The sequence below is a fragment of the Ornithodoros turicata genome, unplaced genomic scaffold (assembly GCF_037126465.1).
Source record: "Ornithodoros turicata isolate Travis unplaced genomic scaffold, ASM3712646v1 Chromosome68, whole genome shotgun sequence".
Classification (NCBI taxonomy): domain Eukaryota; kingdom Metazoa; phylum Arthropoda; class Arachnida; order Ixodida; family Argasidae; genus Ornithodoros; species Ornithodoros turicata.
The window spans coordinates 73,430-90,267 of NW_026999389.1; the positions used below are offsets into that span (position 1 = coordinate 73,430).

General features: G+C 46.0%; 1 protein-coding gene and 1 pseudogene across 1 annotated transcript; both read left to right on the top strand.

Moving 5' to 3' along the window:
- Positions 1-204: 204 nt before the first annotated feature.
- Positions 205-1,639, top strand: LOC135374509 (uncharacterized). Its single transcript, XM_064607463.1, has 2 exons — positions 205-273; positions 1,130-1,639. The coding sequence occupies exons 1-2, from the start codon at positions 205-207 to the stop codon at positions 1,637-1,639; spliced, it is 579 nt and encodes a 192-aa protein (XP_064463533.1).
- A 4,532-nt stretch (positions 1,640-6,171) lies between these two features.
- On the top strand, positions 6,172-6,344 carry LOC135374526 (U2 spliceosomal RNA; annotated as a pseudogene).
- Positions 6,345-16,838: the final 10,494 nt, after the last annotated feature.

The window sequence follows — 16,838 nt, forward strand, 5'->3', positions numbered from 1 at the left end:
AGTAACGGATCCCTTCCCTGCAATTCCTTTGCCATCAGCAACAGTGTCTTTTCGGACCTTCTCAACCTGGAAATCCCTCAGGACCTCCTTACAGCCGGTCATGTGAATTGTCGCTCCTGAATCAATTGACCAATCTTCATAACAGTTGTCTCTCTCAGCGGCCCCGAATGCAAACTAATTTTTCGGTGGCTGCTGCAATTCCACATGGGACTGACCCGTCGAAGACCTAACAAGTCTTGCTCCCTGCCTTGTGCGATCTTGTTTGACACTCGGGTAGGTGTCACGTCTGCTCTGCTGCTGGTATTTGCCTCCGTCAGTTGGACGACTCCAGCACTTTCGTGCGATGTGGCCTGCCTTGCCGCAACATCGAAGGGTACTTCGGTCCTGTGGACAGGCACTCGACTGCACCTTGACTTTGCATGCTGCCTCGTCGGTAGAGTCTGGCGTTTTTCTGGCGTCGGTAGAATCTGGCGGAGTCGGTTTTCTGGCGTTGTTCTTCTTGGAGAATTGCGTACTTCACCTTCTCTGCGGTAATGTCTGCCGTGGCGCACACATCGAACCCTCGCGTGACACCATACCCTGGCTTTGGCAACCCTTGAACGGCAATGGCAGCTATCTCGGCATCTGCCAGGGTCTCACCCAAGTTTCATAGCTGCTCGCTTAGTGCCTCCAGCTATGCATGTACTGGGCGGCAGTTTCCTCTTTTCTCCGTTGGATTCGACTGAGTTCTCACTTGAGGCTTATTGTCCGCTCCAGGATTCTGTCCCTATTGACATCTAACATTTTCCATATGCGTCGCGCCGAGGTTTGAGTGACTCATAACTCATCTGTGCGCTGGACAGAGATTGCACGATGGCGTTTACCGCTTCCATTTCATGTTTCTCCTACGTACGCCTAGCGTCCGCCTTGGTCGAAGGTTCGCCATCCACAGTAGACCAGAGTCCTTTCGTCTTCAGAAAGACCATCATTTTGCAACGCCAGGTCGGGAAGTTGTTCTCCTCGAGCTTCTCCAAGTGGGGAGTCGACGTTTCTCCATGCGCGATTTTGTCAACCTTTACAGTGACCATGGCCTTAAAAAAACGTTCACGGCAAAGTGCCTTAACACCGTCAAGAGAAGAATTTGATCTAGAAGACTTTACACCGCAAGAAATGCTCAGACGAAGAAACGGCAGACCCTAAGTACACATTTCTGGCAGCAGCTTTTAACCTCTGCCTGAGGTACCATAAAGTAACGCAGTACTGGAAGACATCCAAGACCATCCTCATCTTCAACAAAGGCGATCCAGATGACCCTTTGAACTGGAGGCCAATCACACTTATGTGCACCATAAATAAGCTCCACACCGGGTGCCTGGCATCAAGCCTACAATCATGGATTATAGACAACCACATCCTCAGCCACTGCCAGGAAGGCTTCATACCGTTCCACGGTGTCTTCGAGCACAACTTCGTCTTGCAAACACTCATCAATAAGGCGAGAACGAAGGCTAGCGACCTCTGCACTGCACTGCTCGATTTCTCAAATGCTTTCGGCTCCGTACCGCACAACGCCATCGTGCAGAAATCATCCAAGACCTCTACGACGGCAACAACACAACGTCCATCACCGGATGAGGTCAAACAGACCCTAGCAAGGTGAATGCGAGGATTCGGCAAGGCTGTCCGCTGAGCGGTCTGCTGTTCAACATAGTCATTGACATAATCCTACGGAAGGTCCAGGCAAACAGCAGCTCGCACCGCATCCTAGCCTATGCCAACGATATCGCACCATAGCCAGTGACCTTGCAATACTTCAGAGGCGGGTCGACATTGTCGGCGATATGCGAAGAAGATCCAACTGCACCTAAACCCAGCCAAATGCAGGAGCTTCCATATCTCGGGGAAGTGACACGTCATCCTAATGAATACTGCCATCAGAGTGGACGGCCACGCCATCCCAGCCGTACACTCTTAGCCCGGTTACTTCTAGTAAAGGTAAAAAAATTGCAATATTCTCACCTATACACTAGACGGGTACAGTGTTACCTCTGCCGGGGTTACCTCTCTAAAAGTAACCAGATGCATCGTGTATTTAGAAGTAACACCGTTCCCGGGGCTCCGGGGCTGCACCCGCCCGTTCCTCGCGTCCGTGCATGCATGCAGCGAATTGCATGCAGGCACACACGAAACACGACACGGGTGACATAGCAAAATGCAATGACCATGGGCTTTCCTGGGCACGTATTTTATTATGAATATCAGGAAAACACAACCCAGCATTGGCAACGTAAGATAACGAAGATATCGTTTCTCGATGTGGTGGCATATGTGAGACTATGTAGAATGAACACAGCTCCAAAGGGCCTTTGATGTGTTCACAGAATCACGTGAAATATTGTGTTGTACAATTGCAGGGGAGGCATGCATGCATACGGACCTTGTCCTCATTCTTGCTTGTTGCTGTGGGGACGGTGCCGCTTTCACCACCATAAATATCTAAAATGGAATGGGCACTCCTTATTTATCGTTCTCACGTTGTTTGGGTATACATCATTAATAGCAAAAGCAGATCTTAATTACATTTGTGCAAGCACGGGTAATGAATGCAAAAAATGTAGATACCTGATATGTTGGAAGACTCGGTGCTCGGTATCGCAGCGTTGTTTGCCGAAAACAGGGTATTTTCCAATTCATGAGCTTCCATATTTGTACATGTAGCGGCAGTGATGAAACCAGCCACGGTATGGAGCTCACATTGAACTTCCTCAAGGCAAGGTGTAATGCAGCATAATTGTGAGGCCAGCGATACATGCACATAAAAAGAAGAGAGTACTGAAATGTTAACTTCCAACAAACGCAGATGGCAAAATATTTTGTGGATGGCAGGTCGTTATATGTAAGAAAATAAATACCATGGAAAACGTCACAGCTATGCCCTGTTTCCTCCTGTGGCTGCAAGCTCACGTCCCGAACATGTTCTTCACCACCTGAGGGAAATCAGTCGACATTAGTTTGCAGGCCCTTGACATATAAATTACCACCAGCCCACCCGCTCCTCCACTGCCTGACTCATCGGGATGGGGATTTAGGTTGCCTGGTAGATAAATTCATCTGAATGTAATTCAGTAGCAGATGTGATCGATTTCTTATATTTTTACAGTTTACTGACTAGTCGGTGTTACTGACTGATTGATTGTCTTGACTTTCTTCATTGGTATAATTCGCGAGATGCTATCTAGTGGTCAGTTGTACTAGCAAACCACTGATAACAACCATATAAGACATCAATGTGGGCAACCATTACGGTCAATTAACCACATCGATCAATCACAGTGGCTCAAGTCATCAGTCGACCCATTCACCACGAAGTAAGTGAAATTTAGGAAGGCAATCAGCCAGAAAATGACTGAGCCAATTCATCAACCAGCCAGTGAGACGACGAAATAACCTGTCATTGACAACACGACCCTGAACAAGTCAAAATCAAGCCGTATCAAGAAATAAAGAAAATACTAATCGCCCACACACACACAGCTGGGCATAAAGAAACGAAATCATAAAATTACTGTAGTGGTCAATCAGTTGCCTATTCATGAGGAATTCCATATCGCGCGTCGTTTCATTAGTGAGTCGACTAGGCTTTAGTTTTTTAGCAATTAGCCCATACACCAAAATCGATTAAGTCCGGCAGAAAAAAAAAAAAACGAAATGAAAAGTATAACCCCACGATAAGAGAACTAAATACTTCTCAGAACAATGTACTACGAAAAATCCAGTTTCTCTTCGTTGTAATACCTTCGACACACACACTATAGCGCTTATCACTCTTCTTCAACGCTGAATGGAAACAATTTGCTCGTAGTTAAATTCCATTACACAAAACCCAATGTCAAAATGGCTCTATAGGTATCGTATACCCTTCAGCGTATGAAACATGCTGGGACAAGAAGGCGACACGGAGAGATGCAAAGTGAAGTCGATGTAGAGAGCAAAGCAGGCAAGAGAAAGCAGAATGCGCTAAGGCCGAGCGTTGACACTGCGACCAACAGCTTACATATGCGCAGACAGCACATCATGTATGACTTACCATAAGACAGGAACCAACAGCGAATCTACTTAGAACGATCATGATGAAATACGCACTTACCTATTTCACGTATCCTGTTATGTGAAACCGGGCTGTGCGCACAGTATTCATATTTTAGATGACGACTGCCGGACTCCACTATGTATTTCTTGCAATCCTCGCACTCTTTGCATCTGCCTCTCGACACTCCCGAGAAGTCCTTGTTTGTAAACGTCATTTGGAAGCAGTTCACAACACATCTACAACCACGAGCGTGATTTAACTTGTCAGCCACAGAGGCGTCACATTTCAAAAGATGCAACCGACAAAACACGAGGACGCGATGTAGTGTCCCTTCTCGTGTGATACTATAAACTGTTGCCAGATGAGCGACCAAAAGCGATCAAAAGCGGCTGTGATTGTTTGCGAACGCATTACGACGTAGAAGTAACGGACTCCAACTAGAAGTAACACGTACAAGTAACCAGGAGAGGACAGGGGTTTTCCCCACAGGTTACCTCTGCCCCAGCTCTTCGAGACCCAATTTACTTCTAAAATTCGCAATTTCCTGTGTTACCTCTTCCTTTGAGCCGATGTTACTTCTAAATACACGTAACAACGGTCTAAAAGTAACAATAGAAGTAACTCAGGTAAGAGTGTACGTGAGTTCGAAGAGCTCAAGTACCTAGGACGCCCGGTAGGGTTTTGCCTCCTCAACGACATCTATGAGCTGTAAGACCCCATCGAAGCAGCCAAAAAACTAATGATGTCGGTCCTTGCCCCATGGGCAAGCGCATGATGCCATGCGCGCTTTCATTTTCCCAGCGCTGAACTTCGCTATGAGGTGCGGCACGCTGGGGAAACCTGTGCGGAGTCAACTGGTTGACATTATCAAGCCACTTCTCAAGCGGACCCAATACTTGCCACAGTCTGCCACAACCCACCATATCTACGCCTCCAGAAAAAGTGGCGGGTGCGGCATTCCGTTGGCAGCTGAATTAAGTGACCTATGTCGCGTCGACAATGGATTTGAACTGCTGACATCGCGTGACCCAGAAGTACCCCGACTGGCCCAACAGGACCTTGAATGAACTGTACGGAGACGCCTCATGCGAGAGGTCAGTACAGCACACTTAGAGGAGTTTCTTAACTGCTCCAGAGATGGCGACTTCCGAGGCGCCGGGGACCCGCTCAGATCCGTGTGCACGGAACCACGCAAGGTTTCTGGTCGCCTGAACATGCACTGGTAAATGAGCAGTGAAACCGGGCTCGCAATCATTCGTGCAGAAACTACCACAACTCCAAGAGCACGAACCAAGCTGATGGCCAAACTACGTACTGACCTCTGCAAGGAACGTGACAGCAGGCTCCACGAACTCCTGAACCAGGGTAGGGCAATGGTCGTTGTCTCAGCAGACCCCTCAAGCAACCACTTCATGCTATCCGGCGATACACATCGTTCGCCGACTGGGGATTTATACACAGCGCAAGACTAAACCAAGTCCCCCTGAATGGTGCCCAGCCCTGGAACACAGCCCGCGACCGAAGATGCTGCAGATGCTGATACGAGGCAGAAACGCCGCCACGCGTTCTCGGCCACTGAATGCAGAAACCTGCCCGCTACACCTGACGCCACAATGCCATCGTTGAGTATGTGAAGAAAGCCGCCCAAGGACGCTATACCATACTAAGTGATAATTCACCGTTCGGTAGCACCAGCCTTCGGCCTGACCTTCTTCTCTGCAGAGGGGAGGAAGCCCTAATCATTGACGTCATCGCCCCATTCCAAAATACCATGGAAGCGTTCAAGGAAGGCAGGACAAGAAAAGAAGAAAACTTCGAGCCAGTCCGCAGAACCGACTACGACGGCTCAACGAGTAACCACTGAGACAATCATCATCGGTGCCTTAGGAACCTGGGACCCACGAAAAGATGCCGTTCTGAGGAGGCTCTGCGCGAAGTCTTACCTCAAGACCATGAAAAAGCTCGCTGTGAGCGAGACAATCAGCCAGTCAAGAGACATTTATGTTGCCCATATAACTGGGAAGGAGGTGTAAATTACTTCATTGGGTAGCCAACTTTTGTGGTTCGGTGTTACACATCGCACAGGCTTGTAAATGTTGTACATAACATGAATAAAAACACTCTCTTCTTATCAGCTTAATATTTGATAAGGGTTCCATTTGGGCTCGTGATATTGATGTTATTTTCGCCACCAGACGCTGCGTCTGAAGCTCGCTTCGGCAGCGTCACGTGTCGTCCTGGTATTGCGCTCTCCTCCAGGCTCCGCCCACTTGTCTCAAATAAAAAAAAAGGAATCGCACAACAAAGGAAATGCGCGTATCAGTAGCTATAGTTATGCACTACCGCTTGTTCTTCTCTGCACAACTTATTCAGATTACGTAGATCAGGTTGTGTGTGCTGATACGTATTCTATCTCTGCTCCGGATATCAGCCTTGTTTTTTACGGCAAGACAAAAAATGGGCCTGAAGCACGCGACACAAGCTGTCGCGAAATTCCGGCCCGCCGTCCCCATTCGCACGAACCTCCCGAATCAAGAGGAACAATGTGCACAACAAATTGCACTGGTGAGCAGCTTCATGCCCACCGACAAGCGAAAGCTGAAGAAACGACATCAAGCATGACCTCTAGAACGAAATGCTAGACAGAAGCAACGTTAGGCCACGTCGTGCAAAAAACACAAGATCCGTCCACCAAGGCGCTGAATCCACGCATTCTGACTTAGGTTCGAATGTCGCGTAAGGAGAAAGTGTGCAAGTTCCGCAGAAGACACCGCAGCGCGTGTTTCCTTCGGAACCCTGGCTGTGACATGCAATAGTTGTCGTTTCTGGGCCTTTTGACTTTGATGAAAGTGTAGTGTCTGTTCAACTTAAGACTATACTTGAGTTTGTTGAACAAGGACGGGGAGGATCCACCTCCAAAGTGGGCGCCAGTAGTAGAACTCGGAAGGCGAAGCGCTAAGATGCTCATTATATGTGTCACAATTCAAACATCATAGTGGATGAGGCTGATATAATTTTAGGTAACTTTGGAATTTATAAGTTTGTTAGTGAAAATTCTTTTAATGTAAGTTTGTAAGTCAAACGTCGTCATGCCAGTACTGGACAGCTGTTTCGGCCTTATTGGGCCATCATCAGCAGTACGAAGGCACGCAACGTTTGAGCGGATGGCGTCAGAAGGTCACGTGGCACGTGATTCCTCCCGTCAGGGGGTGCTAACACATCGCCGAATGTCCAGTACAAAGCCAGTCAAGTGTATAAGGAAAAAAAAAACTTGCAGGAGCTATTTGGCTTCTCGTATAGCATACATTTGTAAGTCAAGCGTCGCCATGCCGATACTGGACAGCTGTTTCGGCCTTAGTGGCATTGTCAGCAGTACACAAGCAGGCAACGATTGAGCGAATGGCGTCAGAAGGTCACGTGGCATGTGATTCCTCCCGTCAGGGTATGCTAACACATCGCTGAAAGCCCAGTGCAAAGCCAGTCAAGTGTATATAAAGGAAAAATTAGAAGGAGCTCTTTGACTACGCGTATAGCATATGTTTGTCAGTCAAACGTCGTCATGCCAGTACTGAACAGCTGTTTCGGCCTTATTGGGTCATGGTCAGCAGTACGCAGGCAGACGACGTTTGAGCGGATGGCGTCAGAAGGTCACGTGGCACGTCATTCCTCCTGTCAGGTACCACTGAAAGCCCAGTGCAAAGCTAGACAAGTGTATAAGGGAAAATCACCGGAGGAACCACTGCCACGCGACCTTCCGACGTGATCCGCTCAAACGTTGCCTGCCTGCGTACTGCTGACGATGGCCCAATAAGGCCGAAACAGCTCTCCAGTAGTGCCATGGCGGCGTTTCACTTAGAAACATATGCTCTACGTGCAACCAAAGAGCTCCTGCCGATTTTTTTCGTTATACACTTGACTGCATTTGCGCTGAACTTTCAGTGGTGTGTTAGCACACCCCGGCGGAAGGAATCACGTGCCACGTGACCTTCTGACGCCATCCGCTCAAACGTTGCCTGCATGCGTACTGCTGACCATGACCCAATAAGGCCGAAATAGCTGTGCAATACTGGCATGGCGACGTTTGACTTACAAACATATGCTATACGTGCAGCCAAAGAGCTCCTGCTAATTTTCCCCTCTTAATGAGAGTTCGTTTAATAGATTAGGTAGTCTATAATCCAGAGATTGGTTCCCGTAATTAGTTCGTACTGTAGGAATTTTTAACAGGTGATGATGACGTGTGTTATGTAAAGAAGGTTTAGACTCCAAATTAATACTACAGCACATCTTATGTAATTACTTAAAAAGACAAAATAGTTCAAAGTCATATAATTGAAATACATCCAATATGTGATACCGGCGAGTAATTTCTTCGGTGGATTCCCTATAACCTATATCCGGAACACGCGCGACATCCCATTTTGCATGATCTGCAGTTTAGCCAAATTTTCTTTTGTAGTCGTTACCCACACTAGAAAACTATAGCTGGCATGTGATAAAAAGAATAAATTATAAAGGACCAATTTTACACGGAATGGAAAAATATGCCTGTGTCAGCCTATTACCCCAAGTGCCCAAGATAACTTCTTGTCAATAGCAATTACATGAGTGTCCCATGACAATTTTTCATGAATAGTAACGCCTAGTTTCTTTATGGAATCAACAATTTCTCTCTGCGCATCTGCGAACTTCAATTGAATATTTACAACATTTTTGAGTTTCGACTTAAATATTATAGCTTTGCTTTTGCACGCGTTGACTTTAAGTGAATTTGCTTGAGTCCATTTATTCATTTTAGAGAGTATTATATTGGCCTCTCACATTATGTTATCCACACTGTCACCTATTAAAAATGCTAGTATCATCAGCGCATGAAATAAGTTTACAATTTGTATAGAGGTACACAATGTCATTGATATACACAGTAAGCAACAAAGGCCCTAGTGCAGTACCTTGGAGTATGCCATATAAAATTCTACGGAGTAAAGAGTCAGCAATGCCACGTAATTGGACATACTACTGTCGATTTTCAAGATTAGACTGAATGAATCTTAGTGCAATTCCAGTGCAATTAGTTTTTAGGTAACGTTTTATGACTACTACAGTCGAAAGCCTTGGTAAAATCTATAAATATACCAAGAGTGAATAAATTCATCTCGAATGATTAATTCTTTTTGCTCTAATAGCGCGGTCTCTGTCGGATGCCCATTGCCGAAGCCATGTTGAAGCTCGAGCAAGACAGTATTTTTTTAAATTCTGAAAGCCTTGAGTGAATAAGATTTGTAAGTAGTTACGGAAGAAAATAAATGTACTGTGTGTGTGTGTTTTGTTTTTGTAAGTAGTTACGGACGTATGTAATAAATGAAAGAAACGCTGCTTCTACTTCTGGCACTAAAATAAATTATTTAAAATAATTGTCATGTGTGTGCTTTTTTTCTTCTTTTTGTAAGTAGTTACGGAAATATAGAATATAATATGTAGAAATACTCCTCGCACAGAAATAAATCATTTGCAGTAATTGCACTGCGTGTGTGTTTTCGTTGTAAGTAGTTACGGGAGTGTGTGCCTCTTTTTCGTTATTTAGTTGTATTAAGTGCTGAAACTGCGTGTGCACGAGCTTTCAAAGCAAAGTTACACGTTTAACTTCACTCTTTTGTCTCAACACTGCCTGAGCGCACTGCTTAAAGTACGCGCAAACATTTCATTTGGCAAAATGCTCCGCAACTCGGGACAATTTTTTCCTACGCCCAGCCTAACGTGAGGCATGCTGTTCGCTGCATTTTTCCAACCTACCTGCCGTAAATATGCAGAACGTATCAGGGCCTTGAAGAATTGCTTCATAATCTTGTCACGTTGTTTGCGTGATCTGTTTCATGAGCTATCCACAATGCGCTCCTGTATTTTTGAGAGCACAACTCGTTCAGATTACGTTGATCACATTGCGTTCGCTGATATGAGTTCTATCCTCTATGCTCCGTATATCAGCCTTGAGTTTACGGCAAGACAAAAAATGGGCCTGAAGCTCGCGACACAAGCTCACAAGCTGGCATGTAATTGCAGCCCCCATGCACATTCGCGCGACCCTCCCGAATCAACGGGAGGAATGTGCACAACAAACTGCACTGGTGAGCAGCTTCATGACGACCGAAAAGCGAAAGCTAGAGAAACAATATGAAGCATGACTTGTAGAACGAAATGTACATACAGAGGCAACCTTACGCGATGGTCGTGTAGAAGACACAAATTGCAACCCCCAGGCGCTGAATGTATGCATTCTCACTAAGATTTGAATGTCGGGTAAGGAGAAAGTGTGCAAGTTCAGCAAAAACACCGCCACGTGTGTCGTTCCTGACGCCTTCGGAAACCTAGCGGAGACGTGCAATAGTAATCGCTTTTCGACGTTTTGGCTAAGATGAAAGCGTTGTGATGGATTTGTTTTGTCACGCGTAGTTTCTGCAGCCTTGCTGTTTAACTTTTGGGGGGGGGGGGGGGCACACCTTGCTCAGGTCTTCGGGATGGCCTCCCGGCGCACCATCAACCGCGACTTCAGCTTTGAGCTGGAAGTAGACAAGGATGTGAGGATGTCTCCTGTATTACAAGGATTGCTGAAAGCAGTTGGGAAGGAAGCAAGGGGAGTCAACCCTTTCGGAAATGGTCGCTACATTGTGACGACGACTACGAAGACAGCAGCGGAGGGTCTTGCCAAGGCCGGGACGCTGGAAGTGCCAGGTAGAGAGTTCGCTGTCGTACCGCTAGCGTGTATTAGGACACTAGTCACGGTACATTTTCTACCGGTAGAGGCGCCCAATGAAGACACGAAGCCGTACGGGAAGGTGATTTCCGTTAAACAAGAGTACTTCAGAGAGGTCTCGACGGTTGAGAAGGGAAGCCGGCAAGTCATCCTAGAAATGCAGACGGACATTCCAAACTGATTGATTGATTGGTTTTTAAAAGAACTAATTAGATGTAGACGGGTTCAAAGTTATGCGCATTTACGCGGGCCTGCAAAAGTCATGCAGGCGGTGCGGCCTAGTTGCGCACTTTTCGTTTAACTGCAAAACCACACAATGTACAAGGTGTTTGGATTTTCGCCATTTAGCAGAGACCGGCACAGTTCTGTGCAAACTTTGTGGAGAAGACCATGCAACAACAACGTGCACCGTCACTACGTATGGTAGTGTAGCGGCTCCCACACTCAAACATGGAGACCTTGCAGGTTCGGCAATGGACAGCGCTAGCGGGGTCAGAGGTGAAAAGGCCTCCGGGACTGTACCGACTAAGGTCGGTATTCAGGTACAGAGAGACAAGAACGACAGCTGTGCCGTCACTGAAGACTCAAGTATGTTACTCTCGTTTCCTCAAGACGAGGAACCAGAAGACCAAGGAGTCGAGGAAGTTGCTGCGCAAAAACAGCACGGGCCGGGTAAAGAAGGAAGCATGCCGGTGTTTCTGCCACCGGAGACTCTTCGAAATACGCTAATAGAAGACGAGGAGACGACAGAACCTCTTCAGGTATCGGACAGTGCGATGGAGTTCGAGTCAGCGGTGGGTGCATTAAAGCGTGGCCCTCCAACTTCAAAGGACTCTGACTCGTCGAGTGGTTTGGCCTCTTTTGGCATGCACAGTCTGCCTGGGCGACTTGGTGAGCTTCCGAGCAGAGGAAGAGGGTTAACAAAAGACAAAAGAAGTTTTAAGTTATGGGTTGTAGTAGATGTAGAAGAAGCTGGTACGGGATATTTGGCCATTTCTTACTGTGTGTTACATTCACTGCTGTTACATTAAATTGTAAAGGAGTGAGGGCAGAACGGAAACAGAGGTGTTTGGATGAACTGGTGAAGAGACTGAATAGAGATATTCTGTGTCTGCAAGAGACCCACTTTGGTTGTTTAGAAGATGTGAGAAGCCTTCAAAGGGGTACGAACTTCGTTTTTTTCTTTTTCTTTTTGCGCAGTTCGTTTTGGAAGAAGAAGAGCACGCGGTGTTGCTACCTGTTTATCCGGAAACTTCCGGGCGATGGTTTACAAGTTTTCCCGCGACGATGAGGGGCGTATCGTTACGGCTGATATCAGCTTCGATGGGAACGTGAGAATGGTTATCTGCGTTTACGCGACGGTGGAAAAAGATGACTACATAAACACTCAACTTCCGCAACCTTTATATTCAACGTGCTGGACATGTTAGTCTGCAACCCCTGATATCGAATCAAAATGTGAGCCAGTATGGGCTCATGAACACACCGGTGTAACATGAGCAAAAATAAGCCAGACGACATGTAAACATGTTGCAAACCGTTGTTCCATCTTGCACATTTGTCATGCACATCTAGGTGCTTTTGATATTTTTTAAACATTTCCACATTCATATTCAACATGCTGGACATGTTAGTGTGCAACCTCTGATATCGAATCAAAATCTGAGCCAGTATGGGCTCATGAACACATCGGTATAACATGAGCAAAAATAAGCCAGACGACATGTCGACAAGTTGCAAACCGCTGTTCCATCTTACAAATTTGTCGTGCACATCTAGGTATTTTCATATTTGTTAAACATTTACACATGTTTCGCATTCAACGTGCTGGACATGTTAGTTTTCAACCCCTGATATCGAATCGAAATGTGAGCCAGTATGGGCTCATGAACACACCGGTGTAACATGAGCAACAATAAGCCAGACGACATGTAAACGTGTTACAAACTGCTGTTCCATCTTGCACATTTGCCATGCACATCTAGGTGCTTTTGATATTTTTTAAACATTTCCACATTCATATTCAACGTGCTGGACATGTTAGTGTGCAACACCTGATATCGAATAAAAATCTGAGCCAGTATGGGCTAATGAACACATCGGTGTAACATGAGCAAAAATAAGACTGACGACATGTCGACAAGTTGCAAACCGCTGTTCCATCTTACAAATTTGTCGTACACATCTAGGTGTTTTTGATATTTTTTAAACATTTCCACATCTTTCATATTCAACGTGCTGGACATGTTAGTGTGCAACCCCTGATATCGAATCAAAATTTGAGCCAGTATGGGCTCATGAACACACCGGTGTAACATGAGCAAAAATAAGACTGACGACATGTCGACAAGTTGCAAACCGCTGTTCCATCTTACAAATTTGTCATGGACGTCTAGGTATTTTTGATATTTTTGGAAAGTTTTTAAACATTTCCAAATCTTTTATATTCAACGTGCTGGACATCTTAGTGTGCAACCCCTGACACAATCAAAATCTGAGCCAGTATGGGCTCATGAACACACTGACATAACATTAGCAAAAGTAAGGCTGTTCCATCTTGCACATTCGTAATGCACGTCTAGGTATTTTTGATATGGAATATTATAATCATCAATGATGATAAGGGCTTATTCGATGCAGAAGCATGGTCTTTGATGCAGATATGTTGGATGGTCCTGAAAAGGGCTTTTTTTTCATAGGCCAGGGGTAATTGAAGACGTTCACGTAGATCAGCTTATCCTTGATTTTGTCATTTGCTCCAGGTGTAATGACATGAATGGAAAGCCTTCACTTATCACGTTGACAACCTCCTGCCGCTTGCGGGAATGGATAGAGAGAGCAGCTTTCTTCAGCAGTCTATCCAAGTTCTGATACATATGACGAAATGCCCAAGTCTGAAATTTTGCATGACGTACCATGAAACACACATTTTATATGCAAATAAAAAGCTGCGCAACAAAAACAGACCTTACAACACCTTTCAGGAGAATACAACACCATGTGTACGTGACGGATCGAAACAGGTTCCGGATTGTGCGCACAACACATGCTGGTATTGGCGAGCAGTGGCTACACACACACCTGCAATGTTTGTACAATTTAGAATGGTGTCACGATCACGCGGAACATATATACGCAAAAAAGTGCGCTTTTATGGATGAGTCTTACCCGTCAATCGATTCCGAATCATCCACTACTTTCACTGGCTAACCACGTTGTTGTGGCAAAGGGTCAGTAGCTAAAGATTCATCGACGTCTCCGGTTCTTCAATCGATCGGCGCCGATGAGCTCATCTTCACTGCTTAGTGACAGGGACCCGTCACTATCGCTAAATTTGCTATCAGACATTACGACGTCGCGCGTGACAACTTCCAAGCGCAAAGCGCATACACTTCCGACTGTATTGTGCATTGCGCTTCGGTCGCCCAATTTGGGCGATCTGCCACCATAAATACCATAACCACGTCACATGTGACGTTGCATGAGAGGGAGTTGAATCCAGCTGCGACTTCCGTCGTCTGCTGTCACGGCATATTCCTTCAAATTTCTCGAAAACCACTTCGTTGTTCTGGTTGAAACTTCGCGACTGTGTTTCTGTAGCACTCTTGAATATAATTTCAGCAAAGTTTCGGAATCGCTCGATCTGTACGAGACCGTCCCTTTAAGGGAACATACGAGGGTGGTTCCATAAGCTTTAATAGTCATGGAGACGAACACGTGTATCATTTTTCGACATAGTCACCCTGAACTTCGATGCACTTTTGACACTTTTCAAGCAGCATTCTTATACCTTTGAAAAAATCGTCCGAAGTTTTGTCCGCAAAATGATGGAAAACTGCCTCTTGCACCTCACTATCGTTTTGAAATCTCCGTCTTCTGAGATCCCTCTTGAAGTTTGAGAACAGGAAGTAGTCACTCGGTGCCACGTCTGGACTGTAGGGTGGGTGGTGGATTTCTTCGAAGCCGCACTCCTTCAGTGCAGCATTGGCAACAGAAGCCGTCTGGACAGGGGCATTGTCCTGGAGCAACCAGACACCTCGACTCAACCTGCCGCGCCTCTTTTCCTTGATGGCGTCTCGCAGTCGGTGCAGGGGTGAAGCATAATAAGTCGCATTCACTGTGGTGTTCCTGTCTTTGAAGTCGATGAGGAGGATCCCGTGACAATCCCAAAATATTGTTGCCATGATCTTCTTTGGGGATTGTGTGACCTTGGCTTTTCTTGGGGGTGCTTCTCCAGGTTTGCGCCATTCCATCGACTCCTTTTTCGAAAGGGGATCATAGTACAGCACCATAGTCTCCTCCCCTATGACAATTGACTTCAATATTTCTTCTTCGTTCTCTTGACAGAGCTCCAAAAACTCTTTGGCACAGACGACGCGCTGTTGCTTTTGAACTGACGAGAGAAGTCGTGGCACCCATCTCGCACGACCTTTTTCATGTGAAGGCCCTCGCTGATGATGCGAAAAACGGTTGGTTTGGAAAGCCCCAGCCTTTCTGAGATTTCCTTCACCTTCAGACACCTGTCGCTCAGCACTTCCTCCTCGACAAGAGACAATTTTTTTTTGTGTCACCACTTCCACTAGACGACCATCGCGTGGATTATCTTCAATGAACTACCGCCCCAGTCGAAACTGCTTAGCTCAGTCTTTTATCGTTGTGTACGACGGGGAGGCTTCCCTGTACACGTTGTCCAGTCGCGCTTTAATTTCTTTAGGCGAAAGTCCCTCTTTTGTCAAGAATTTTATCACAGCGCGGTACTCGATTTTTTCCAGCTTAACTGAAGAGTGCACCCTGGCTGTTTGAAATGCCGCTCTCCAACCGACAAAAGCATGGAGAGGGTTGAGGGTAGTGCTCCGGCCCTCCAACAGATGGCGCCACGCGTGCTTAATCGCATTTTCAAATTCGCGCTCATTTTCTACCTCGGGCCGGAAACTTATGGAACCACCCTCGTAGGTATAACCTCTCCGCGAATTCTGATACCCTGTTTGCCCATGTGCAGCAATGTGGTTGTCATCCTGTGCTTACTAGAACGGAGATAAAGGCAAAGTTCCGTGATCGTGGGGAGAGACTGAAATTTGGGGAGCCTTTTTGATCTCAGAGGGAGGAGCCAGATGTGTCAGCTGTCCGTCCATTGGTTTAAAGGAAAAGGAGAGGGAGTTTTTGAGCTCTTTTATAGTACGTGCGTCTCATGTCAAATAAATTTGTTGTTAGTGCGCCTTCCATGTGTGTTGTCCTCGTGTGTTTTTAGCGCTTTTAATCCGGCATGCAGTACCACAGTGGTAATGGAATAATACAACTTAACGAGCAACTTGCCACCTTCCTCCTCTCTCACCCCAATTTTGCAATTTCCACACCCACACAATTTTTATTTTTTGTTATTTTCGATTTTTCCGCTCAAAATCGCTGAACACGCATAAGCATGCGATAATAAAGCGTAGAATATAATTTCAATTAATAAATTCAATTACTATTTATTCCAACAAGAGAGAGAGGAGGAAAATATCAAATTATCGTTAAGTTGTATTTTTCTATAATGAGACACATGAAAAGAGGCGCACATACGCACAAATACACTTTCTAAACTCATTTAATAATTCAAGTCATTACTATACATATTCAATTCATTAATGTGCCAGTCCAGGTTCGGTAACAGCATTAGCCCATGGGCGCCGTCATTTGCAAAGCGTCACACCAGGCAGGTCGGAAAGCATCACGTCAGGTGGCAACACCGCTGTCATCATGGGGACTTCCGTGGAATGCAGAAAAAAACAAACAAAGAAGTGCTAACGAGGGGAAAACACGCGCGAAAACAGGCACACACAAGATTTTCACCATCGCGAACATGTGCGGGCATGCACCGACGAGAATAGCAACAAGGGAATCACGAACATGTTTGGGCATGCACGGACAAGAATAACAACAACAACAAGGGGAAGACTTTCTGCTAGTCGCAACAAGGTAAATCGCAAAACAAACACTACTCCAATACACGCTGACAAGTAATCGCGGTTAGGGGGT

Bases quoted from the DNA above. Each gene is read 5' to 3' on its own strand.
- LOC135374509 (XM_064607463.1), top strand. From the start codon at position 205: ATGGGACTGACCCGTCGAAGACCTAACAAGTCTTGCTCCCTGCCTTGT. The intron at 274-1,129 runs GTAGGTGTCACG...AATTTGATCTAG, and splicing joins CGATCTTGTTTGACACTCGG to AAGACTTTACACCGCAAGAA.